Here is a 26826-nt window from a genome sequence, read left to right as displayed (position 1 = left end):
GAAGGTGTAATATTTACCCTTTTGTAAAAAAAAATACAGGGTCAGGTTTTACATTTCAAAAGAAAACACCCTCTATTGTTGTCTGCCTTTCATGCAGAAAACGCAATACCTTCCCCATGTCTGTGTTTTTCTGATACAGTTTGATTATTAGAATAAAAAGGATACCATGCTAATTCTCCACACAATCAACACACCTCATTTAAACCTGTCTCTGTGTTTCTAGCTGGAATAAAAAGTCCTATGATGTCTATCAATATATATATTTGTAAACGTTTCCATAAATGTCATTCCAAGGCTCAGTTTAAGTCTTCTTGCCGGCACCAGTATCAGTTTAGACTTCTTCTCTCTCCTAATGTGGACGATTATACTGTAATTACTGTACAATTGTTTGTTTTGGGTGTTAAATATGGCCGGATGACGAATCTTCATTGTTCTTACATTTCTCTAACACTCTGGGCAATTTTCCGGCTGTGGGTGGCCACCGCTGCTGTAAGAATGTCGGGGAAACGCCAGCTTCCTCTAACAGAGCTCAAGTCTGAGTCTACTTCAGTGAAAGGCAGGTCCGTGCATGCACATAATAGAAACACTCACCATCTCATCGAAACACTCACGCTCGCACATCCTGTCTCATAAAGCCTAATGATAGAGCAGTGATAAACAGTGATTATCATGCCAGAGAGGTGGTGGAGTTCCTTTTCCATTCCTTCAGAAGACAAAATAATCAGCATATGAAGCACAGGTGGACACGATAGGTGGAGGCGGGGCAGCCTGAGTGTTATGAATGTGTGTTTTTAAATTATGCTGGAGTGAACTCAAGGTAGACGAAATGCGTGGAAAGCCCAAGCCTGAACTTTGTCATTCAATTATCCTCCTCACCCACCTCTCTCCTCTTTTCTTTCTTCCTCTTTATCGCCTCAGATTGTTGTTATAAAGCCGATGGGCTGCTGTGGTTTTAAAGGGTCAGAGGGAGAGAGGCATGTATGTGTTTCTTTACGAGGAGTTTGCATAGAGAGAGTGAAATGAGTAGACTGTAAAAGAGAAAATGGTAATAAATAATGTATTAAAGTCACATTTACCATGATGATTATGTCATGTGCTGGTCAGCCAGGTGATGGGAATGAGAAAATGACGCTTTCAATGCTATAAGAAAGATTTGGATAATTTGGCCATACGGCAGTGAGAGTGGGGACGAGGAGGTGATGAATTCTGAGTGTGTGTGTGTGTGTGTGTGTGTGTGTGTGTGTGTGTGTGTGTGTGTGTGTGTGTGTGTGTGTGTGTGTGTGTGTGTGAGAGGAAATGTATTAAATTAGCAGGAGCTACGATGTGAGCAGCAGTGGGCGTGATCGAGTGATCATTGAAATCATTATGAAAAAACAAGGATATTAGGAGTCGGATATTTATAGGTGACACGAGATGTTTTCCTATTCTTTCACCGTTGATCATTTTGTATTAAAATGTTCATGTGTTGCAGTTTAACATGTGCTTTAATTTAAAGTCAGAAAAGCAGTGGAGCAGTATATCTTCATAAAAATTGTAACTTCAAACTCTGGGATATAGGATAATTTAATTTTAAAAGGTTATCACCTCCATGAAGCAGAGTGGAACCGCCAACTGATTTCCCAGACTATCCACACATCCCTTTACATTCAGTTTTAAGTGTGGAAGGACTACAGAGACCGTCTCAACAGTCCATCCTGAATAGGCCGAGCTAGTCCGCAGTATCTGATCTTTAACCGTCATTACAGTGTGAAACAATGGCGTCAGCTGGAACATTTGTCTCAGTGGGAAGCGCCAGTCAGACTCTGCTTTATCTCCGGGTTTTTGTTTTGCCTTCATGCGTATTTCGTTGGGATGTGGGTTGCTAAGTGAATGTGACTTTACACAGGATCATAGAGATTAGTAACTGTAGGCATTGCAGTTATTTTTTTATAAAATACTACAAGCGTTGTTGGTGCTCGAATATATTCATAAAGCACAAGGAGTCCCTGACTGCTTTCAGGTCTTTCTCTGTAAAAAGCTTTTCCAAACATCCTTTTCTCCTGTATACAGTCTTCCACAGGAAACTGACTGTAATCAGTTATTGAACAGAGAGATAGTAACTAGGAAGGATGTTTTTTTCCATGAATCTGGCAGCATATTTTCTCACACTGACACTGGCAGGCATCAAACTTTGGGAGATGTGCTGACAAAGTATGTTAGATGTAGGTATTGTTCTCTACTTGCAACTAATGATTTCTTTGCCCAAATACAATGATAAGCTCACACTGAAACCCCCATTTCCTCCATCATCCATTTTCATGCAAGTGCTCGCCTTGATCGTGGCAAACAGGAGAGCCGCATTAAATCCTGTTTATTGGTAAAACCAAACGGCCTCACCCTTGAGATGAGCTTCTTTGGGGAACACGTCGGGCTCTAAAAACCGGTCTGTGACAGAAACCTCATCCCATCAGTGTCAATACTAGTCACAATTCAGCAGAGACAATCTGCCGAGACAGCTGGGGGAGAAAGATGCCCTCACATGAAAGGAAGCCCCTTCACCCGGAGCTAACTCTGTACCAAGTTGCATGCAGTTCAGGCCCCGGGATTTTATTGTGATACTGAATCATAGCGGAACTGCTCCAATTGTTTGTGAGCTGGCAGCCTGCCCCTCAAAAGATTAGAGAAAAAAATCAATTCTATTGTAATCACAGATCGTGACTGGAAGGGCTTTAATCTTTACATTCGGATGTCTGGGAGTGTGTATCTAAGTCAGTTCTCCTGTTCCAACTACTTGTCCCGACTCTCTCTGGACTCTTTGCAGCAGGTTTAGTGTGACCACAGGCATGGTGTGCAGCCGGGAACACAAGGGACGTGGGGGGAATAAAAACAAACAGGAGAAGAAACACAATTTTAGGGCAGTGGGAATGTTTCTGTAGATGTAATTGACTGGTGAAACTCCATCTTCTCCCGTAATCCCACTGTAAGCCATAGCGGATACTTGGAAGGGAACGTGGGACTATAAATATGTTTACTCTTTGATTTTAAAGTCACCTGTGTGTTTCTCTGAATGTAAATTAGTCCTAGACGTGTCATTTCTACATTTCCTGCTGTGAGTCATGCATTATTTTATGTTTATTCCTTCACAGAGGTCCTGATGAACACGAAGACGGAGACTTCTGATCTCAAATGGACCATCTTCTCGCATGCCAAACCCGCGGTATGTAACCCCAGCTCCACTATGTTATCTGTATTACTAACACAGACTTTGTGGGGACTGGGGATTTTTGGCTTCCAGCTGTTCCTTTGTTTCTTTGGCTTTAAAAGACCTCCTTATATGGCAGGTAACTGACAGAATAAAGGAAACGCCAGAGTGAATGTGGGATTCAAAGTACATTGAAAGCAGATGCTTTGATATATCCCGTCAACCTTGGAAGTTGAAGTTACTGGCTGCCCACAATTTTGAATACCGCTGCCAGAAAAAGACATATTTGTAATTTGATCATCCGAGGAGTGGTTGTTCGGGTATATTTTGCCAACAGCGTCAGTGACCCAAACTGCTCAACTTGCTGGGGTTTTTTTAAAGAAGGAAAATGGTTTCAGTGACGCTTGCAAGGAGATGGTTTTAAAACCAGACAAATACTCAACAAATGTGTCTACGCTTTTGATTAAAATGCAAAGCAAAACAGGCTGACAGTCTCTAAATAGTTTGCACAGCAATTATCATTTGAAGCCGTTTATCAAAAGCTTCACATTGTCAAAAATATTGTTTTTGTGTTTTCTAACACTAAAGAGTATAAAACAGCGATTTAGTCAGTAATGACAAGGAGATGCCGTGAGCTGTCTGCATCACAATTATAGATATAAAACAGTTAATATATGGTTATTTATTTTTAACATTAAAGGATTATGATACGCTCAACTTTAAAAACGTAAACATCATTGTTAAATGTTAGTTATTGCATTGTACTTTTTTTTACGACTGACCAAAGTAAAGCTCCAGTGTGAAAAAACAATAAAATGAAATCATCAATATCATCTCGCGGTCTAATAGTGATGTGAATTGATCTTCAATTACAGACTAAAATCTTGTGTGAACAGCGATGACAAAGGATCAACCAGGTTGAATGTTTCTGCATGAAACAAATGTACTGAGAGGAATGTCGAACATATGACCACATCACTCTTGTAATGAATCTGTGTATTTGCGCATCTCTCTGATTTGTGTTCAAACACAATTTCTTTAAATGATTTATGTCAAATCTAGACAAGCCCTGTGGGATATTTCATACATCTTCATCACAGAAAACATTTTGTTCACAGAAACATATGCTGCCAAAGTCCATAGTATTTATTTTTGGGAATTAAAAGGGAAAGTCTCCCCTCCTAGTGATTCAAACCTGGCTCTCAGGGCTCTGCTGCACTGTAATTCATTCAGACCAGTATTCTGCCTCACTCAACACATCATCTGCAAATGGATTTTGAAGATTTACATATTTACATAACTGAATTTCTGAGCCTGAAGTTCAGCAAATCTGCTCAATTCTGCCCTGAGTATGTTAATTTCTAGCTTGTTTCCCGCTCTTGGGAACATAGTGATGGTGAACATGTTTGCTGTTGACTCAGAAGTCAAACATTAAAGCTTTTTTCGGTTGCATTTGGCTCCCCAACAAATGTAGATTGCTGTGGAGGGTTTTCGCTTTATACGTATATCTGTGATATCCCCCTCTGTATCCTTGTATTTTAGTCTAAAAGTGTGTTTGAAGGGTGGAATCTGTGTCTGTCTCGGATGCTGTGTGCAGCAGTGTGCTCTGTTTGACAAGTGAGACTTGTATTCCCACTTGCTGGGCTGCAGCTCAGCAGGAGGAATGATTTACCAACCCAGAGTCAAATTTGGGCTGGATCTAAATCCACAGCAGGCCAGATCTGTCCCTCGGGCCACTGACAGGTGCAGTACAGCAGAGGGCCAACGAAGAGTCGCAGCATTATTATGATGAATTGGGCTTTTATTGTGATGAATTATTTTTAAAGACCCTTGTGAAAGTCTCTCCAGGAGAATAAAAAAATGTTCACGGGTTTTCTGGGTCGGATGTCATTTTAACTTGCAACCTTTGACAACTCTTTGTTCTCCTCTTTTTTTTCCGTAGTGGGAGGAAGTAAGCGGTTTAGATGAGGAGAACAACAGCGTGAGGATCTATCAGATCTGTCAGACTGACAGCTCATCCAGCCATTGGCTGCGCAGCGGCTTCATCCAGCGACGAGGAGCGTCTCAGGTGTACGTGGAGCTGCGATTCACCATGATGGAGTGTTCCTCCAGGAGCACGCACCACCGCAGCTGCAAGGAGACTTTCAACCTGTACTATTACCAGGCCGACTCCAACGAGGCCACATCCTCTTACCCGCCCTGGATGGAGAACCCATACACCAAGGTACGTCCACGTCCACCCTCAGATGATTTATGTCAGTTAGTCTCAAATGCTTATTGTTATGGGATTCATTCTTATCAAAAGACAGATTTTCTCTATGTAGTTGTTAGAATTGTATGTTTTATTGTTTTTTAATACATTAGAGCGTTACTCTACGTATAAATACATATGAAGATCAGTTTAATTGCTATGGCTAGTGTCACTGAGCCCTTTATAATGTCTTATTTTGCTCTGGATGAACTTTTTCACATCTGAGAACATAATTAACTATAAGGCTCCAACTAACTATTAATTGTAATGAATAATGCTGTTTATTTTCTCTATTAAACAATTAAGGGTTTAGAAAGAAAGTCATTCAATATGTCTTAGATCCTACAGCGATGGCTTTAATTAACTTGTTTTATCTGACCAACACTCCAAAACCAGAACAAAAATATTGAATTGACTCTTATGTGACACTTTATATTTGATACTTTTATTTGTCAAGCAAAAGAGCAAATTTAAAAAACATAGATATTTTTGCTTGAAAATGTATTAATCATCAATTAGATAGATCAATTAGATAGATACATCAGTTGACTTATTGATTAATCAACTAATCACTTGAATTAATTATTCATGAATAATTATTTATTATTATAGCTTGGATGACATCGTCAGTGTTTCTTTGGTTAAGCTTAAAAGTAAAAAGAACAAAAAAAACGAAAGCCTATGGCCGCGGTTTAATCCATGTATGTATGTATGATATTTGTACTGTAAATAACTGCAGACAAAGGCATACCTAAGTTTTTAAAATTGGCCTCTGTATTTTGCTCCTTTTCATTCCTTAACAATCGTCAGTTAACAGAGACAAATAGCGTTTATCTATCTAGTAATGTATTTATAACAGTCGGCATTTAATCACTTACATTTTTTTGTCCAAGTGATATAATCTTCACATGTGAGTACTGTTTTGAAAACTCTCCTCATTGGTGCTTTCAATCTGTTTCACAACCTGGCGTTCTCTTATTGTTCATCTTCTGGCTTTTGTTTTTTCCGAACACAGCTTATGAGCAAAGTGCTTCTTGGCATCTCATTAGCAAACATCACATGTTGTGATGTCCTTGAACACAAATAGAGGTTTTCATAAAAGCAACTGCTCCTTGACTTCAGTACCGCTTGATTATGTAACTTTGACAGAAAAATAAAAGTGATGAAATGTTCACTGTGATTATTTACATTTATCCCAATGCGGGTTTCAAGGCCCTGTAAGTTTTAAGTTCAAAGCGTACTGTAACAAATGGGAAGCAATGGCTGCCAGGAAGGTATAGAGATAAATCTGAAATCTCAGTGGTATGCTTTGTTCAATAATGTAAAGCATATGTGATGTCTAGCAAATGGGCTCAAATGGCTAAAACATGCAAAACCGCCAAGCTGGTCCTTTTTAAAACAAAACCCTGTGTGTTGGAAGCCATTACATAAGATCCTTTCTCTTTCTTCCTGTTCTAGGTGGACACAGTGGCTGCAGACTTTCTACTGAGGAAGGGTGGGGAGCGGAAATTCAATGTGAAGACCTTAAGATTCGGCCCGCTATCAAAGAGAGGCTTCTACTTGGCTTTTCAGGCTCAGGGCGCCAGCATGGCCCTGCTGTCCGTCAGGGTGTTCTTCAAAAAGTGTCCCCCCCTGGTCAGTGCTCTTTCCTCTTTTGCCGAGACAGTGCCCCGCACTCTGGTGCAAGAGGCGCAGGGTGTGTGTGTGGAGCACGCGGCCCTGCAGGGGCCTCGACCTCGGTCGCCAAAGCTCTTCTGTGGGGAGGATGGCCAGTGGGTGGGCCAGCCGACGACCTCCTGCGGCTGCCTACCAGGATTTGAGACCTCTGAAGGACACACTATATGCACAGGTGAGAAGGAGGCAAGGTTAGGCCACATATACAAGTGTGTTTATGGCCTACACCTGCCCAGGCAGCAGAGCAGGCAAGAAAACAATGGTAAGATGAGGGGATGGGAGGGGGGGGTGGAGGGTCACTCAGGATCGAAACGCTGGAGCAGAGAAATGGGAGGCGGAGGAAGTAAATGAGGCAGGGGAGCGGCTATAACACGGAGGGGACAGAGAGAGGTCAGGTGGAGCAGCACTTATCTCAGACAGGAAGAGCAGGGTCAAAGGCTTGCTGCTGCGACAACTCATTGTTCAGCGAAGTTAGAGGGAGCACACGGGGATTGGAGAGGTGAGGGGAGCAAGAGTGAGAGCACATGAGGGTGGGGGGGAGAGGGGAGGCGCTTGGGGTAAAGATCATATCACTTTGAGAACATCAAAGCAAAGCAGGCCAAAAAAAAGAAGGAAGAAGCAGGATGATTCTCTCAGGAGCTGTGCAGCAGCTCTGTCTAATGAGTCCAATTAACAAGCCTCGTGCATTAACACGCGCGCACACACACACACACACACACACACACACACACACACACACACACACACACACACACACACACACACACACACACTGCATCACACCAACACAGATAAATGTTGAGCACCGAACCCATAGACACGAGAAAAAAATGCTATATTTTCTCAAGAAATTGAATTTTATCGTTGAAGGTTGGATTCAGTTTGATCTCTGTGGGAGGTATTATGCATTTTTTCACAACAAAAAAATCATTTCCGACATTTTGCTTCCGGTGAAGTGGCGATGGCATTTCCAGCATTCTGTCACTTAAGAGAGCCGTGAGGCAAAAACACTCATCAGACCATAAAGGGAAATTGCTTTCATAGCAAGATTGAACTTTTAATTTGCTTCATAGGCCAGTCACTGGAAATAAAATGTACGTCTGCGTTTAACATTATATTACTTTTGCTCAACACATATATTTTCCGGATCAAACACAATCCTTTAACATAAAACCTCTGAATGCTGTCAAGTGAGTGTTATAGAGGAACTTGATTAGAATATTTAAACACATCTTTGAAGTAAAGCTCTTGCAGGCTATAAATACTGATACATGGGAGGAGTTGTGCTGGTATACTGTAGCTTCACCAATGTTATATAACACAAAAGGATAGAAGACAACGCTCTGAATATTCCCAAGTAGATTAGAAGTTAGCAATTATATTATCTTCTATGACGTAAAAACTCAGAAGCTCCCAGGTTAGTTTGATAATTCTGTCTTGTGACAGCCGCTTGCATTTGACTTATGAAGTATATTTGTAAAGTATATTTACAACCTTTAGCAGGTAAGGCATGCATCAACACCACAGACCAATCCAGTTTTCACATGTGGGAAACTCTCGCAGGCAAAATGTCAGTCGGAAAGAATCCGTGTGAGTGTGTTGACCCTTTAACAATGCTCCACTCGGTGTCAATGTTTTTATTGCTTTATTCCTCTCACGCAGCATTTTTACCGCCACACTGAACAGTTATTGTAGACATGCTGGTTTTGGTGACTGACTGTGGCGTTACAAGGTGACCAATCATTACGCACTCACGTGTAGGGGAAGTGTTCATGTGAAGCCGAGAGGAGAAGTAGTTCAGAGTGACTGGGACTGCAACTCATAGTCTATAAAATGGTGGATAATGATACATTTACAGTGCTATAAAACTGAGAAATGCAGTAAATCCTCACATTTGAGAAAGGCAGTTTTTTATCGAGTTGTCTGTCAACTACTGATTGATCAACTAATCCTTTCAGCACTAGTTCAGACTAGTTTCTTTACACCTTGAATGCCACACTGCTGTTTTTGGTTTTCAATAAGTGAAGCCACATGTTTGGTGTCGTTATTCTGATATGGTCAGGTAAAGTCAATAATAAGCAGCATGTCAATGTCAGACAGGTTTTAAATTGACTATTAGTATCAGCTTCATTACGGCGTTTGTCCTCAGTTTATTGCCCTTGTCACATGATTCTGCCTGTCAATCTGCAACCATCTGGCTTCCAAGTACCCTGAAAAACAAACGGCAATGTGTTGTGCAAATTGAGTTTGACCGAGGTCTGTCTGGGACACAGTGGGTGTGGAGATTTGGTGCAATGTTGTGCAGGTCCTGAATCCAAAAGTCATGATAATTTGCCCTCCTTTGTCCTCCCCAGCTTGTCCCGTTGGTCAGTTCAAGCCGACCTCAGAGGGACAGTGCACAGGCTGTCCAGGGTTCAGCCACGCCGCCACCGGAGGAGCGCCGGTGTGTGCGTGTCGTGCTGGATACTTACGCGCAGAGTCTGACTCTCCCAACACCCCGTGCACTAGTGAGTATAGAGGAAACCGTACTTAGGCACGAGTCCACGTGCTAATGTGGGCTCGTGCCTAAGTACCTGCCTAAGCCTCCACTAATTTGTTTTCTCTTCTCTACTTTGCCCTGCTCTTCTTCACTTTGTTTAGTTTTTTACATTTCTGGTGCTGTTTCTCTTTCCCCTTGGTGTTATTTAGCCAAACTCCTCTAATCAGTCTTTATGTCTTTTGTACCACTGCTGGGCTTTGAGATGCATGTCTTTTGTGACAGGTGGTTGGGGGCAGGGCGTCCTCTCTAAAGTGGAGGAGGCATTGATGGTCTTAAGTAACACCTCCATGTAGATTCAGGAATTTTAATTCTTGGATGTGTGAATGGGAGGGGCTTTTGTAATTAGGTGCACTCTTTTGGAAATGGCCATAAAGAGGATGTGAAACACAGTGGGGATGTTGGCAGTTCCTGTTCTCTGCAGGTGTGATATCAATGCCAACTAGAATTTACATCCAATTTTATTCTTACTGATAACTTTAATTACAAAGACTTTATCTTAATTATTAATCACTTAATTAGGCCGTTCTTATTATTTATTCTGTTATTGTACTGGATTGCCTCTGCAATTCTGCATATCACTTATATTTTCAATTTGTATGCAAAATTGCAAACTAGACGTGCCAACTTAAATCGCACGGACCTTTTCCCCTGAAAATAACTGTTTTGCATGTCTGTGCTAGCCCTGGTGATTTTAATAATTTGAATTATTATTGTTTAGTCATGAAATGTATCACCTCCTAAAAAAATCCCCATTCCCAAATGTTAAATTCAGAATTCATTCGCACCCAAGATCGTCTATGATGCTGCCCCACTTGGGTTTCCAGTGAGAACACTATTAGCACTTAAGTTAGCTGCAGGCTCAGTGACAAAGCTCTGTCTCCTTGGCAGGAACAGAAACTCATCGACAGTCGCTGAGTGGTATTACTGTTTAGTTACGCTTGGCTTGAGGCAATAGCTATCTTCTTACAATTTTCAGACGGTGATCATTATCATCCAGTTTTAGACAAACGTAATTGCACCAGTTAAATTCTGCAACACATATGCTCCTGCTGTGACGCAAAGGCACTGCAGGAGCATTATTCTGCTTCGTGACTGCATGTGCAGACGGAATAAAATGTCTTCAGCGCATACGGGGAAAAATATTGACAAGTGGTCTGCGTGGGTCATGGAAAGGTAAAGCAGCAGTAAAATGACACAGAAGAGATTAAGATTTGATTTGATAGAGACATTTTATACATCATAATGCGTCAGGGCTAATAGATGCATCCATTTTAAAATGTGATGCCATTGTTGACCGAATAATGTGACAAATATTTGGTGGATAACTTCTGAGTCTATTTAGTAGAAAAGACTGGGTTCAGACCAGGAAAAAGTACATTTAAAGAAATAGATTGACATTTTTATTACTTCAGATTAGTACTACTCTTCAATGTCTGTGTGGTAAAAATGAAGCTGCAGCCAGCAGAGAGTTAGCTTAGCTTAGGATAAAGAAGGGAAACATGGAAACGTCCAAAACATCAAAACAAATCCACCTACCTGCACATCCAAAGCTCACTAATGAACATGTTGCATCTTGTTTGTTTAATCAGTAAAGAAAGTATGAAGACGTCAACTTGTGTAAAGTGTCTTGTCCTGATCTAGAAGGACAAATCTGTTGATTTCCAGTATTCACAATATAAAGAATTCCAAATCAGTTTAACTTTGTTTGTTTTTTGCGACTGTAGGACCTCCCTCGGCTCCGCGCAGCGTCGTCACCCAGATCAACGACACCACGCTCAGTCTGGCGTGGAACGAACCTCTGGACAGCGGCGGCCGAACGGACCTGAGCTACGCCATCGGGTGCTCCGTGTGCAGGTCACCCAAGGGGCCGTGCCTCTCCTGCGGAGACAGCGTTAGCTACCGGCCCGCGCAGCACGGCCTGCCGGGGCGCAGGGTGGAAGTGTGGGGTCTGCTGCCTCAGACCACCTACGCTTTCACAATCCAGACACTCAACGGGGTGTCGCAGGTTAGCGGCAAAGACCCCGCCAGTGAAAATGTCAACATCACCACGAGCCACGATGGTAAGAGAGGACAAGGGGAAGAGGTAGAAGCGAATAAATCTGAATTTCATGTCATGTGGTATTTCTAATTCTTTTGCCATCTGTGCAGTGCCCTCATTGGTGTCTGTGATTCGGAAGAGTGACTCCACAGAGAGCAGTCTGACTCTGCACTGGTCAGTCCCAGCTCAGCCACACTACACCATCCTGCAGTATCAGCTCCGCTACTGTGAGAAGGTGAGATCCCCCTGAAGACATCTCTTAAGTGTCTGGCTTAAAGGTCACATACTATTCAGTTTTCAGGATTTTATTTTCAGGATCAGGATTAGAAAACTCACAATGCTTTGCAAAGAAATGTTAACAGGGTAGCACAGTGGCTAATGTGGATTTCCTCACACGGTACAAAGTGAACTGAAAACCAGATTGTCTATATATATATATATATATATACATACTAATAAATACCTCAGATATTAGACAGTAAGTGATGAAAATGAATGAAATGATACATTGCAGTAAAGCAGCTTAAGCGAGTTAATTAAGCTACGTTCACACTTTGAGCAACAAAACGGCAAGCATAGGCGGCTTCATTGACGGCGAGGCCCCCGTTGAAGTTTTTGCTCAAGCCCTCGTTGACGTAGTTATGTTGTTTAACAGCACTGGGAACTGGCATTTATTTTATATGGAACGGAACAGGGTGAGACAAAAACATATTATTAGTTGACGCTTCACTGCATCGTTGGAGGGCGGCTTCCATTTAAAATTACTTGTAGCCGGTTGCTGTGTCGCTCATCTTGTGAACGCAGCACCAGACTTTGTTTCAGTGTTGCATGTGATAACTGTTGAGGCAGTATACAGTACACATGGGTGTGTACTATGGTGAGGTTTCTCTGACAACAACACACAAGACAAACCTGATTCACAGAAACCATCGTACCAAATGAGACATAAGACGCTTTTGTGTGAACGATATCAATCTCTAAACATATGTTTCCTTCTATCATAGTAACATAATTGGTTAAACAGCTTCTGATTAAGTTTGTGTAATTGTGTTTGCGTGTGTTGTAATTGGATTGAGCCAATTTTACTGAACTTCATATCAACATTCAACAATGATGGCTTTTTAGGATCTTTTCCTCGTTATATCCCATATTCCTGTTTTACACTCACTTCCAGTCCGACTAACTCTATTTTCATGCGGTAGGAGCGACGCAGCGAGGATCAGTGCCACTACACGGAGAGTAACAGAAACCAGGCTGTGCTGACAGACCTCCGCAGGGCCACTCAGTACGAGGTGCAGGTTCGAGCGCGCACCATGGCCGGTTATGGCAGCTTCAGTCCTGCAGCCATGTTCCACACGCTGCCTGACGGTAAGTTTGCTCTTGAAGAGGGAGATTCACACACATTATTCTTTCACACATCTTTTTTCCCATTTCCATCGGGAAGCTTTTTCAGATTCTTTTCAGTCCCTGAGCAATTTTTTGTTGAATGAATGTACTTTCTGTGTCCTTCTATTCAGTTGGTGTCCTTGTATTGAGCCTCTTTAATATTCTAAATTCCCGTCATGTTCTTTCTTTTCGCTTTCACCCCCACCCTCCCTAAAAAAAAGCTCCTGCCGTGATCTCTGTCATTACATTACTCTAACTCTCTGTCGTTCGGTCCCCTCTCTCAGGTCTCGACTCTGCCACCCAGTTCTTAGTACCTGGCATCCTTATCGCTATGGGGATGCTGCTTCTTGTCACGTTCGTCTTAGTGGCCGCCTTCTGCATACGGTGAGAACGAGGGAAAGGGTGTAGAAGCAGAGAAAAAGATGTTGAAGGAAAAGAAGCTGACAGAATAACAGGAAACGGGGCATATGGGGGAATTGAAAACCAATAACAGCCGTGACCCCAATTTTACAGTTTTGCACCACTTTGTTCTTTTGTTTATAGGAATCATATCTTATCAACAGTGGATTTGCACTCTGTTACCCACACCATTTTTGTCTGTGTGAGGCAGTTCAGACACAAAGCAATGCTCATGATGTCTTTTGCTTACACTGCCAAAAGTTATCGTGCTCATTAGAACATTTTTCTTAGGTTCATTGTTTGAGTAAATAGTGTTGGATTCCATCAGAGGGAGTGTGTGTGTGTGTGTGTGTGTGTGTGTGTGTGTGTGTGTGTGTGTGTGTGTGTGTGTGAGAGATGACGGTAGAGGTAGAGGGCAGGGAGAGACAGGATGCAGGCGTCCCAACCCTGTTTCCACAGGGCAGGAGAACAATAGCTATGACCTTGTGACACACACACGTACACACTTACACACACAAACCAGTGGCTGAGGCCCAGATCTGCCACTAACGGAGGGTGGTGCACATTATTGCTATTTTAGGCTTATGAGGTGGGAGCAGGAGAGAAATGGAGGAAGGCAGGGATCCAGTAGCTACAGGGCTGTTACAGTCTTGCAGGGATGAGTTTGCACCAGCAGAGTTACAATGGAGCTGCTTGTATCAAAGAGCAGAACCTTAACGGTCCCTTCACCGTTACCACAAGGCATCGAGTGTTGTGTGTTTGAGATGGCTGAGGATTGTTTTATCAACAAGATTTTGTGTTAAAAAAATAACAAAATGACGACGGTGTTCTTGGAAGAGAGGGTTTTGGTCTGTAGCTGATCTTACCTCTGACCGCTCAGTGAATGGGGCCAAGATAGCATTATATTTCCTAAGGGGATACAACAATTAGCATATTTTGTAATGCTTGCCATCATCCAAGATTTTTTTTTTACATTAAATAAAAATAGTCATACAATGTGTGAATATTCTTTGGCTCATTTTTCCTTTTTTAGACTTGGGATTTGCATAACATTGGGCTGATAAAGCACTAAGAATGCTTGCCAAAAGAATGTCAAATTCTCATTCTTCAGATAACTGCACTGCCATCCCTAATCTGTATTGTATTTATCCCGATCTCTTTCTACCTGCAGCAGACACAGCCGGGTAAAGGATCCAGAGCTGAGCGACAAAAACAGCCAGTACCTTGTTGGCCAAGGTAACGGATGAAGGACATGCACAATAAACCTTAGCTGTGATTTACACCGCGCTCACGTCAAGAAGTTTTCTTTTAATGTGATCATTGCTGCTCATAGTACTCTAACATTTCTTCTTTTCCTTTCCCACGACTCTGTTGGTTTTAATTTTGCAGGGGTCAAGGTTTATATTGACCCCTTCACCTATGAGGACCCTAATGAGGCTGTGCGAGAATTTGCCAAGGAAATTGATGTTTCCTTTGTCAAGATCGAGGAGGTTATCGGTGCTGGTAAGCCACAGCTCTATGCTTTTCCCATTATTCACAATCAGACTCTCTCTCTCTCTCTCTCTCTCTCTCTCTCTCTCTCTCTTTCTCTCTCTCTCTGTGGACTCACAGGCAGTTTTGTTTTTGTAAGCCGATTCAAACAGATTTTCATCTTTCAACATGACATCATGGGGAATATATTTAATTTACTAAGCTAAATTGATTCTGTGACATTTAAAACAATTGTCTTTATTATTCTTTATCAGACAAAATTCAATATTGGCATGTTAATAAAGCAATAAACTGATTTATATGTTTCCAGCCCTTATTCAAACTAAAGTGCACCGCTAGTTTCAGGCGAGCTGTAGGTTTGCAGAAAACAACTGTCCTCCTCCTAATGTGGTTAACACCAGTTAAACAAGACATGTGTGTTTGTGCGTCTGTGTGCTGCAGGAGAGTTTGGGGAGGTGTGTCGTGGGCGGCTGAAGGTCCCAGGGAAAAAAGAAAACTACGTAGCCATTAAGACACTAAAAGGAGGCTACACTGACAAGCAGAGGCGGGACTTCCTTTCTGAAGCGTCCATCATGGGTCAGTTCCAGCACCCCAACATCATCCACCTGGAGGGCATCATCACAGCCAGCTGTCCAGTTATGATCCTCACAGAGTTTATGGAGAACGGAGCTCTGGACTCGTTTCTTCGGGTGAGTGTGACGCACAAAGCACTGAAACACACCGCCGCTTCAGTCGTTCTCCAACTGAACTGTTCCTGTCCTCCGTAGCTGAACGACAGCCAGTTCACTCCCATCCAGCTGGTGGGGATGCTGCGCGGCATCGCCTCTGGCATGAAGTACCTGGCGGAGATGAGCTACGTCCACCGAGATCTGGCTGCCCGAAACATCCTGATCAACAGCAACCTCGTGTGCAAGGTGTCCGACTTTGGCTTGTCGCGCTTCCTGCAGGAGAACTCCTCTGACCCGACTTATACCAGCTCCTTGGTGAGATGACACTCTCCAGATGATGCTGAACAAACACTTTCATGAAATATATGTATATATATATATATATATATATATATATATATATATATATATATATATACTTTCCTTGTCAGAGCCCTGTCTGAACATGTTTATTTTAAGTTTTGCAGTGCTGACTGTTTTCTTTTCTGTGCAGGGAGGTAAGATCCCAATACGCTGGACAGCACCAGAGGCAATAGCCTTCAGAAAGTTTACTTCAGCCTCAGATGTATGGAGCTATGGCATTGTCATGTGGGAGGTCATGTCTTTTGGAGAGAGACCGTATTGGGACATGAGCAACCAGGATGTAAGTCCTTTCTTGACAATTATTTTGAAGGTTTTGTGATGCACAGAGTTGAGCTTCCGCAAAACAACATTATACATTCTGAAAAAAGCAATAGTATGAACTTTTCAGATAATAAATGAAGTGTTTGGATAGTAGCTTATCCATGAGATTGCCAAGCAACACTGTCATAAAGGGCACATTTCAAGTGTGTTGTTTATTGTTTCTTCCTGTTCGCAGCACAACGTTTATTTAAATGAAATAATAGGTTTGAATAGTGGTTTGAACAGTGAAAAATGTTCTTCCTATCAGGTTATCAATGCCATAGAGCAAGACTACCGGCTGCCACCGCCCCCTGACTGCCCGACCCATCTGCACCAGCTTATGCTGGACTGCTGGCAGAAAGACCGCTCGGCACGCCCTCGCTTCTCGGACCTCGTCAGTGCTCTCGATAAACTCATCCGCAACCCCGCATCGCTGAAAATAGTGGCTCAAGAAGGAGCAGGGTGAGTGCAGCGGTTTCTTGGTGATTGACAGAAAACATTCCTGATTAAGGTTACAGTGGCAGTGAATATACAGCTTGAGAAGGAACAGTGAAAAGGAAGCATGCCAGTCATTTCATGATGTCCCTGTCTTTAGTGTCCATTTAGAGTTGAAATAGTCACAGTTACTGCCCAATCTTATGTACCACTTTAATGTCCTGCTGGGACCTGTCAGCCACTTGCTGTGCCCATTTCCCGTCCTCCACATTCTGCTTGTCAGCTGGTCTCATACAGGGGACGACACTCCACCCCTGACAAATCCCATTGTTTGGCCCTGTCAGTCACCCAACCTCAGATTACACCTTTTCTTGACGACTGGAATGTTGCCGCTGGATATTTATAAGCTCCTCAGTGTTATTTTGATGACAGTGTGAGTAAGTTTGTCCATTGTCTCTCCACTCTGTGCCGTAGGCCGTCTTACCCCCTGCTGGACCAGCGTGCACCTTTAGACCTCTCGTCGTGTGCTTCAGTGGGGGAATGGCTCAGGGCCATCAAGATGGAGCGCTACGAAGACAGCTTCTTGCAGGCCGGCTTCAACTCGGTGGACCAGCTGGCCCAGATCACCACACAGTCAGTTCCCGTTTTCTTATCTAAACTGATACTTATCTCCCAAGCAAAAGGTTCAGCAAAGGTCTGGGAGCTCGCCTCGTATCTTTTAGTAGTTACACTTGCAAACAGGCTAAATAACTTCTTCATCACAATCTCCTGAGGTGCATTTTCTTATTTAAATTCAAAACCGTGGAAGCCCAGAGAGCAAAAATGTGTAGATTGAAATATTGTTTTTATGCCCATCCAATTATACATTTTCTTTTCTTCTTCTAATTAGTGATTTTTCTCGTCTGTGTTCAGGGACCTGCTGCACATGGGAGTGACGTTGGCTGGGCACCAGAGGAAAATCCTTTCCAGCATCCAGACAATGACCTTTCGGAACAAGAGCACTGCGACTGTGACCTTCTAGCTCACCCCGTTTTGTAACCTGGACGTGAATGCCAGCACACCAGTGCAGCCCTGTACTTAGAGCACTCTGGATGCTCTCCTGGGACCCGCTTTGAACACGGACTTCAAGGGAAATCAGCAGAATTTACCTATGACCAAAAAAATTACTAAAAAAATGACAAACTTAAGGAAGATTTTCCCATCAGAAAAAGTTGTCAGGCATGTCCCGGATGACCACAGTGACCATGGGACAAAGTTGCTGTTGTGCAGACTTGACTCTGCCTCATTTTTTTACAGTTTGTGGTCAGTGTTTTTGTATCTACCTGAAATAAGGACCCAGTAAATGTGCTAAACCAAGAGGAGAGACTGATCAGAATTTACAACATTTCTGTTGTATCATGTCATTTTGGAAACTGGCAGCGGACTGGTTTGTTGTCCCACACTCTGTCACTTCATCGAAGGAGACAAAAAGAAATGCCAGTGACAATCCAAAGATTTCAGTTTTCATATTGTTGTAATTATGAATGACGACTGCTTTCACCTGGGTGTCTTGCATCGAATCCATCTGGATTACATTACTACACAGACATGTTTTCACATTGAGACTGAACATTTTAACAGTTGAATTTGACTTCTTTGTTTCTGTTTGATTTCAACATTACCTCCTCTTTACTCAGGTGTGATGTGTAATGCAAACTTTGGAGAGCGCTGTACTCGTTCGCCCTAATCAGACTTCTTTCATCTTCTTCAGTCTCTTTCTTCATCGGCTCCACAGCATGTGAGAAGAGAGACACAGACATATCAGCACTTTTGTCATTTCAGAGTGAATTGTGATCTTCAGTAACTACATGTGTTGGTTATTTCTGCTGGCAGCTCAGCTTCATTATAGTCTGAAGACTGAGTGCACACGGACCAAGTGGACTCAGAGACCAGAGAACACTGTAGAATTGGTTTTCTTTGTAGAAATTTACCAACGATTCTATCTGGCCTCTAACTTGTTTTTCTTGATATAACAATGCATTTTTAATTCTCTTATTCTGTATTCTCCATCTTCCAGTGCCATTCAGTCGTCTTTGTGGACTTAAATGCCAATTTTATAAAGCAGAAATCTCCCATGAGTGATTCTTGTCTCATTAAAATGTAACTCAAAGGGTTACTTTGACATTTTGAAGTTGAGTGTATTATGTTCCTTCATGCTGGTGGTGTAGACGGCAAATTGTTTCTGCCTTTGCCTCAAAGCTATACAAAATGAGTCTCCTTGAAATTCTTAACATTTTGCATTGGCGACATTGTACAGCTACCAGCTAAGCTAGCATGCTAGCCTGTAGCCAGTAGTATCCATTGGTTTCTGATTGGAGTGCTAACAATACTGATGAGCTGCTGTTTGATTAGTACAGCGGCCGACCTCCCATTAGTACAAGTGCTTGAAGAAAAATAACAGGCTGGAGTTCAAAATATCAAAGTATTGCTCAAAGATCTCTCGAAGGATAATACCAGTCATTTTGGCAAGTCGTACATCATTTTCCTGCAGTGAATCAGGAAAAATTAAGTTTAAACAGCTGCTAAAACATACTCAAATAACTATGTTGAATACAAAATGGTATGATTGCTTTTTCTAAAAGGCTTTTACCTTAGTGCCATTGAGCACTTCCTTGGACTCAAACATGGCATTTATATCATGTGCGATAATTATACTGGGTTTCAAGAAGCTTAAAGTGCAAATTACCCACATTCAAAATCCATTCACATTTTATTATATATATATATATATATATATATATATATATATATATATATATATATATATATATATATATATAACATTAATTGAAGTCAGATTGATTCATGCCAATCTTGGGTGGTAGTAATGGCCACACTCTGAGTTACACTTGAAAAAGTGTGGTCGAAATGTTGGCGATACCATAAAATCATACACTTAACTGTTAATTAACATACATTTATGTTATAGGCCCATAATGAAACAACACTGGTATTGTCACTCAAGAGTCTGAGAGATTCCTTTAAGAATTATGAGCAATGTGGTCTTCATATTGAAGATCTCAATAAAATCAACTTTGAAATAATGAATAGATAAAGTATGTTTTGATTACTGTCCTGTGTGTAGGCTAATCTGTATTCAGTATTCATAATAAAGATACACACCAGTGTTTACTATCAAGGACTCATTTTTCTGCTTATTAAGGTGTCTGCTGGCCTCTGGAGATAATCATCAAAGCTATTATCACCTCAACTGGAGTGTGACGACAGGACCAAATATATGTGGACGTCATTGCACGGACGTCAAAGGAAGATCCTCCCTGACCTGAAAGTGAAAATCCACATAATTTACCTGACGACAGGCCGATCTGTCCCAGTAACCCCTGTGACTGTTGTCCCAAATTCATAGAAAAAAAGCTCCACTTTTGCCAAAACACACTGATGCCTCTGGATTTGCTAGCTCCTTTCATGCTGTCGTTGCATTTATCATTTCAGTTCTCACAGATGTGAAATAAATAAATTGTTCTTGGTTTTCTTGTTTTTATCTTTGGTTAGATAATGCCTCATTTGCCCTGGCCACGCTCATAGAGGAAATGTGCAAGTAAAATGTCTAATGGGGTGTGTTTTTATGTCTCCTTTGTGGCTCTTGTTGCAAACATGTCTCTCATCTATTCCCTCGCTTCGTTTTTATTAATGAGAGAGAAACAGGAGACTGCGAGAGCGAGAATTGAATCTCACTCCCCCTACATTTCCCGGCATTGCCTTTCCTCTTTGCCTGTTGTCTCTCCAGAGAGCCTTTACCCCTCGAGGGCTGGAAGCTTGTCCTCTCCTATGTTCCTCTTCCTGGTCCTCAGCCCTTTTAATCATGAAGAGATGTTCTTTTCTTCTCCTGTGCCTCGGGCTGAGAGCAGCTTAGAGCGCAGCATAAGCTTAAACTAAACTCTCACACAGAATATTTCTCTCTCTCTGTCTCTCTCTATGCTCCTATCTCCAAAGCTACCATAACCAGGCGAAGCTGTCTGGGCTTCAAGAAGTGTTTAGGTTCATTGATTAATGTTCTTTGATTATCTCCGTGTTACTGACTCATTCTTCTTGTTCTACTGCTCTCTTGTGGCCCACAAAGTACAGACCTGCGCCAGTGGAGCTTCCATGTAGTCGAGATAAATAACGATGAATAACTTTTCTTGCATCTTTTTTCCCCAACCCCACACAGTGTGTTATGGTGTGTATGTGTCAGAGTGATTCATTGTTTGAAAGAGAGGGACAGGCATTCATCTCTGGTTTCTACTTCTGTCAGTGCTTTGCGTGACCCTTGACCCAACCATATAGTAGAAATCTAGCCTCGGCTTTGTCTGCGTCTCTGAATGGCCATTCATTAGGGCTGCTGTTGAGCGGGGAGCCGACCAGGCCGCCCAGGTTTTAGCATTTAGCGGATTGTGTCATTCCCCTCGCATTCCTGTGTGCATTCAAGTGTGGAGTGTGTGCGGGTAGGTGGGTGGATGGTAGTGCTGGGTGGGGGTTAACCAGTGGGACAGGTACATTTGTGTTTGCAAACAAGGGGGGCAGGGAGGGAGGGAAAGGATAAGAAATGCATTTTACCGTGTCTGTAGCAGTAAACAGCACAAAAAAATGATCCTGCATCAGACGTGTACTTCAAGCTGTCCCCCAGCGGTTTACTGTTGCACGAACATAAAGTTGGGGATCTCACGAGACGGATTTAAAACCAAAATGAATGGTCAACTTCAAAACAGCTTGTAGTGTGGGTCAAGCTTCAAACATGACAAAAAAGCAACTCAATATTCTTCTAAACGCAGACTTATTTCAAACCCCACACCTGAAATTCAGGCTTTTTTGCTAAAAGCATCTTAAGCCTAATCCGAGATAACAAACTGATACAAAGAAAACAACCTGATGACATCATCAGGGTCAACGCCTAAAACCACGTCCCTCAAACATTTCTGATGTTGGTATTTGAAGGGGACGTGTCTTACATATGTATGTAACTTTCAGCGAACAGGCCAGGTGTGCAGAGGTTTCCATCGTTTATTTTGCACAAAAGAGTGCAGCCCTATCAATGAGGTGTGCGCCATCATCTCCATATTTGAATGATTATTGTGTCTAATGACAGGCGGCTTTCCACAATTCAGTTGCATTCATTTGGAACAGCAAGTAATCGGAAGACTAGTTTGTTTCCAGATAATAGAACAACCTTGAATCGTATTCCTTAATGTGTAAAATTGGTGTAATTGCCCTTTAACATGTCAAACTACTGACTAACTTTCCATCCTTTTTCTTTTTGGATGCAGCATTGCTTTGATTTCCCTTAACAGCAGAAGCTCGGAGATGGAAAGTTACATAGATTGTCATTCCTCTCTCTCTGCTTCTGGTGCCAGATTTCCTCCCAGAGATGACTTGCAGGAAATTTTGATTGAAATGGCTCAATATTTCTGAGCAAATCCTGCGAGCAGCCAGCTAAGATTATTTTTTCACCTGTGTACGCAGCGTGATTGTGGTGAAAGATGGGAGGCACATTGCGCGGCTGAGCGCCTCCACTCTGTTTTGTATTAAATTTGATCACTGGGAAAGTTGTCCCTCCCCGCTGTTCTACAGCATTTCTGTTGACTTTGCTGGAGTTTCTGCCAGGCCATCGCTGTAAATAAGAGTTTGTTCTTCGCTGACCCACCTGGTCAAATAAAGGTTGTAAGAATTTAATTATACTTTCATGCTGCAGCGCCGTTTGATGTGGAATTAGTATTGTACTTTTCATCATGCCCTTAATCCAGTTAATCAATGTAAACCTTTATAGATTACAGGCCCCTGCTGTACCCTCAGTTTTATTATTGTTATTATTTGTTGTGGCAGAGTTGTTCTATTATCTGCTTCCAGGCTGTCAGCTCCAGATGAATTTATTTTGGTGTGATCTCAATTTATTTGACTTGTCTGCAAGTTCCACAGTTATAGATCCATGTCTGCTCCTTTGTGCATCTGTCTGCTTGTAAAAATTGATTTTTCATAAAGCCAAATAGTTTTCCTATACATGCTACAACTCCAAAGTGGCCATAACGCATGAAGCTTGTATATTACTTCTCCTCCACCAGACTTCAAGGAACAGATGAAGGTGTTAGTGGGATGAAAAATGCAAATATGAACACCTTCAGGACGAGCGACTGGCCCCTCCAAAGGTGTTTGCCGGTTCCTGCTCTGTCTCAGCTTTCAATACACACACAGCAGCCATCCGTCTCCCCTGTGGCGCCCTTTTGTTTTCCACTTCGCTAAGATGTGCCCGTTGCCTTCTGTGAGGAAATGAAAGTAGTGTGACCTTCCCTGCTTCTTATCCTCTCTGTGTGAATCACCCGGTCTTCTGAAACTCAACCCACATGTGTCAAGAACCACTATGCTAGGGGGGTGGTGGTGTGGGGGGGATTAAAAGTACGGGGAAGACTATCAAATTGCTCTACAAGCCAGAGGTAGTGAGGTGTTGTGTGACAAAAAGGATTGTGCGTGTGTGCGTATCTGAAAGTGAGGATTCAGAAACGGCAAGCATCTCATGTTAAAGATGTTTCTGATCAGTGATTGATGTCCTTTTTTAACTCTGCTTCGTGAACTCAGATGAATGAGTTCACTCTTTGGAAGTTGTGCTTTAACTCTCTCACAGGCCTCACCTTTATGTCCGAACTCAACCTAATTCCTCACCTCTGAACCCCACCAGCAGAAATCTGCATCAGTATCCACATAAAATCACAAACACAGCCTTTTCTTCCCACAAAGTCTAAAGAATGTACAGGATTTGGAGAAACTACAAAATAACATCAGTTTTAAACATGTAAGGCTTTTTTCATGCCAGTTTTTTTCTTCTTCTGTTTTTCATGATTATAGTGAAGCCCGGTCTTTCTATTTGTATTGTGGTCGTAGCTGTTTACCTTCACTGGATGTTTCCACCTCTTTTTCTACATTTAAATTATATTGTTTGGTAACCGATCGCCTAAATGAGCTATTCTCATGGATGTTTACAAAGCAAATGAGTGGTAAACACTGAATATTCATGTACACAATCATACAAACGTGAGTTACTGCACTGCAGAACTTATTGTGCTCTTATATGTAAAGTCTGAACCTGATTCAGTCACTTGGGGGGTTGCATGAATGCAGCTCCCCACACATCAGGCCAGGAGATTAAAGCGCCCCCTTCTGTCCCCCCGGGGCCCCCTACAAACCAAAACCCGCTGCTTCAGCCTGGTTGGGATAAATGACAGTCCATCACAACTGTTGATTATACTGTAAAAACATGACCGCTCACGTTCATTACTGACCCCATGAACAAACCGTGTTCTCCGGGCCCGCGGCGTGACAGTCTGCAGGGCGGTCAGGAACGTGTGTGTCACCTTTGTTCCGCCATGTGCAGAGTCCACTTAGAAATCTGAGGAAGGGGGCATATGGTTATGATTCAACCAGCATCTGGATGCAATACTAAGCAGGTTTTCAAAGTATGACGCGCCTGTGTGTGTGTGTGTCAGTGAATGTGTATTGAATGTAATCAGATTACAGGAATAAAGTAACTATAGCCAACCATGTGCATACTCTCTAATTTAACACATATGCATATGCAGCAGCAATGACCAACAACCCCTCTTCAAATTCATATAGCATAGGAGCTATAGGATAGAAGAATGGATGCCAAAAAAGAAAAGAGTAGCTTCATGCTTTACTCATTGTGCTCTGCGTGCCCTCTAGCGTGCAGCAGAGGTACTGCAGCAGCCAATACCGGGAGAAAATACCAATTCCTTTTGCTCACGTTAATCTAAATTATGGTCACTGTGGGACATATAAAGTTAATGAAAGCTTGAAAAAACATGCATATGAACCAGCCTCCACTGCCTGCGCAGAGACGAGTCGCCGTGTGTATTCATTGTCTCAGCACATTGTGATCCCACACATCGGTCCAAGTTGTCAATTAGACGACACCGCTGTCTGGATCGATGAGCTCGTGTCACGCATAAAGCAGGGCGTGTTGATGGCTGATTGTTTTCCCTCTGCCACAGTGTGTTCACAGTGTGCTCCCCGAAACTACAACGCGATGTGCAGCCCGCGCCATTGCCGCCGCACATCTGGGTCGAGTGAAATCAGACGAGGACACATGTAGAGAGAGAAAGGCGACATGTGTGTGTGTGTGAGAGAGAGAGAGATTATCAATGTGTTTCATTAGTGAATTTTGAGGGACAATGTCTGTCTCCTCGTGACGTCACAGGGTGCAGTCGTCTACTGTCTCAAAATTAATTGGAATTTTAGCTTTTCATTTTTTTTTCACGGTAACTTTGAATCGACTACCAGACATGTATTTGGTATGATCATTCATCCGCGCTGCTTTGTCGCCACCCAGCGGCGAGGGGACGAAATGGCACCTTGAGAGAGAAAAGGAAAGTCATGCTTCGCTTGGATGACCCTGATCCGACCACAGGTCCAAGAGGATGTACACACATATTGCTGTGTTTCTACGTTGGCTCCAGTATACAGAGCGATTTGATGATTGGCTGTGCACGAGCACAAATACATCACCCTCTCAAAGTGGAGCCCTTCTGATCTGTTTGAAACTCATTATAAAAGACATTCAAAATGTAAATGCTGCAGATATCACCTGTGTTTTGAGGCCTACCCTGGAAGTTAGGGTCGCTCTGGTTCACCTTTGAAAAAAACCTATAGGATTTTTCCATTGGAGTTTGGATTATTGCAGAAAATAAATTACCTTATAATAATAATAATAATAATAATAATAATATACGTATATCTTATAATATAATAATAATGATCTTCACCAATAATACCCTTTTTATGATTTGTGAAGCATGAATGCAATTGATGTGTAAAACGTCCAACATTAAGCTATAAACGAACCACACCACGGACCAATGAGCGTTGAGTATACACAACAAACCTGTGAAGTATTCTGCAGGATGATGTTTTGTTGTCTCGCACAGCCAGTTGTTAGAAACTGCCTTTTAAAGGAGGCGTAAAAGCTTCAAAATTCTTGAGAGGGGTATTTACTGTAGTATTTTATATTGTAGGATATGACCAAATATTTTCCCAATTCCCTTTCAAATAAAAATTGCACCAAGTCAATGCCCTACAGGACATGAAGCACTGCAGGATCATAAAACCCAATAATGGGAAGAAGATGGCGATTTAAGCCACCATACATTCTTAGGGACTGTATGAAAATTATTAGAGGGGGCGGTTCTGCACAGGGAATGTTCTTTTGTACTTATTTGGGAGGATGGGGAGGGTTTTTAGTGATTAAATTGAATCTCTCCAGAGAGCCCGTTGTTAGATGGTTGCCAGCTTAATTTTATTCAGCTCCTCTTAACAGAAAGCAAAGCAAAGTCAAATGTATCAATTTGTTGGCTATGTGAACATTATTAACTAATTTAGGTTTAAATTGGAAGTTAACCATCCTAAATTATTTGTGCACTTTTGGCCAAAATAAATTGTACCAATTCCATATCGTTATATTATTTTAAGATATTATGTGAAGGATGTTTCAGTTTTTCTTTGAGTCACAAGGAGGGGCAAAAGAAAAAAATACTGTTGGAAGGTACAGACAAATGATGGACAAACTATGCATTTTGTCGTTTCATTTGAAGATCATGTTCAATCATTTTCATGCAGTCCCTTGAGTGTGGTTTTGTGAGTTGACTTTTACGGACTGTCTCACCCAGAGTCTCCCGTAGTAGTCACAGTAAAATGGATCTGACACCAGCAGTGCATCAGTGTATAAAAGTGCTGGAGGGTGTGTAACACTGAAGCATGGAATCCTGAACCCACTGCTCTCACAAACAATTGAGCTCGCCACCCTCTCATCACTGTACAGCATGTACAAGGTGGCAAATAATAGCCAACTGCATCACAGTTTGGTGCTCTATATTCCCGAGCTACTATATTGTACTATAAATCTATCTTTGCACAGTTATGCAACAGTTTACTCAAAACAAACCGTTCTAACCCAGATATCTGACAGTTATACAATGCAGAGACAAGGTTTGCTCTCACAGAATGCAAACATATTTTTCTCTCTCGAGTTCACCTGCAATAATCCCACTGCGGGGAACTGCA

The 26826-nt window shown here is 42.2% G+C and overlaps 1 protein-coding gene across 1 annotated transcript in view; it reads left to right on the top strand.

Annotated features, from left to right (window-relative positions):
* The window catches only part of LOC306751054 (ephrin type-B receptor 4a-like), a gene marked incomplete at its 5' end in the record, with an annotated part of 30387 nt that extends 12640 nt beyond the window's left edge, over positions 1 to 17747 (top strand). Inside the window, 16 exons of the mRNA XM_079234568.1 lie at positions 3126 to 3196; positions 5124 to 5405; positions 6891 to 7281; positions 9461 to 9613; positions 11370 to 11705; positions 11794 to 11918; positions 12886 to 13051; positions 13354 to 13453; positions 14640 to 14704; positions 14858 to 14971; positions 15401 to 15648; positions 15727 to 15942; positions 16121 to 16270; positions 16559 to 16752; positions 17200 to 17358; positions 17638 to 17747. Of these exons, the coding sequence (XP_079090694.1) occupies positions 3126 to 3196; positions 5124 to 5405; positions 6891 to 7281; positions 9461 to 9613; positions 11370 to 11705; positions 11794 to 11918; positions 12886 to 13051; positions 13354 to 13453; positions 14640 to 14704; positions 14858 to 14971; positions 15401 to 15648; positions 15727 to 15942; positions 16121 to 16270; positions 16559 to 16752; positions 17200 to 17358; positions 17638 to 17746 (2879 nt within the window). The 3' untranslated portion in view covers position 17747. The remainder of the gene's footprint in view (positions 1 to 3125; positions 3197 to 5123; positions 5406 to 6890; positions 7282 to 9460; positions 9614 to 11369; positions 11706 to 11793; positions 11919 to 12885; positions 13052 to 13353; positions 13454 to 14639; positions 14705 to 14857; positions 14972 to 15400; positions 15649 to 15726; positions 15943 to 16120; positions 16271 to 16558; positions 16753 to 17199; positions 17359 to 17637) is intronic.
* Positions 17748 to 26826: the final 9079 nt, after the last annotated feature.

The sequence above is a fragment of the Taurulus bubalis genome, assembly GCF_910589615.1.
Source record: "Taurulus bubalis genome assembly, chromosome: 2".
Taxonomy (NCBI): Eukaryota; Metazoa; Chordata; class Actinopteri; order Perciformes; family Cottidae; genus Taurulus; species Taurulus bubalis.
This window is presented reverse-complemented; position numbering and strand designations above follow the sequence as displayed.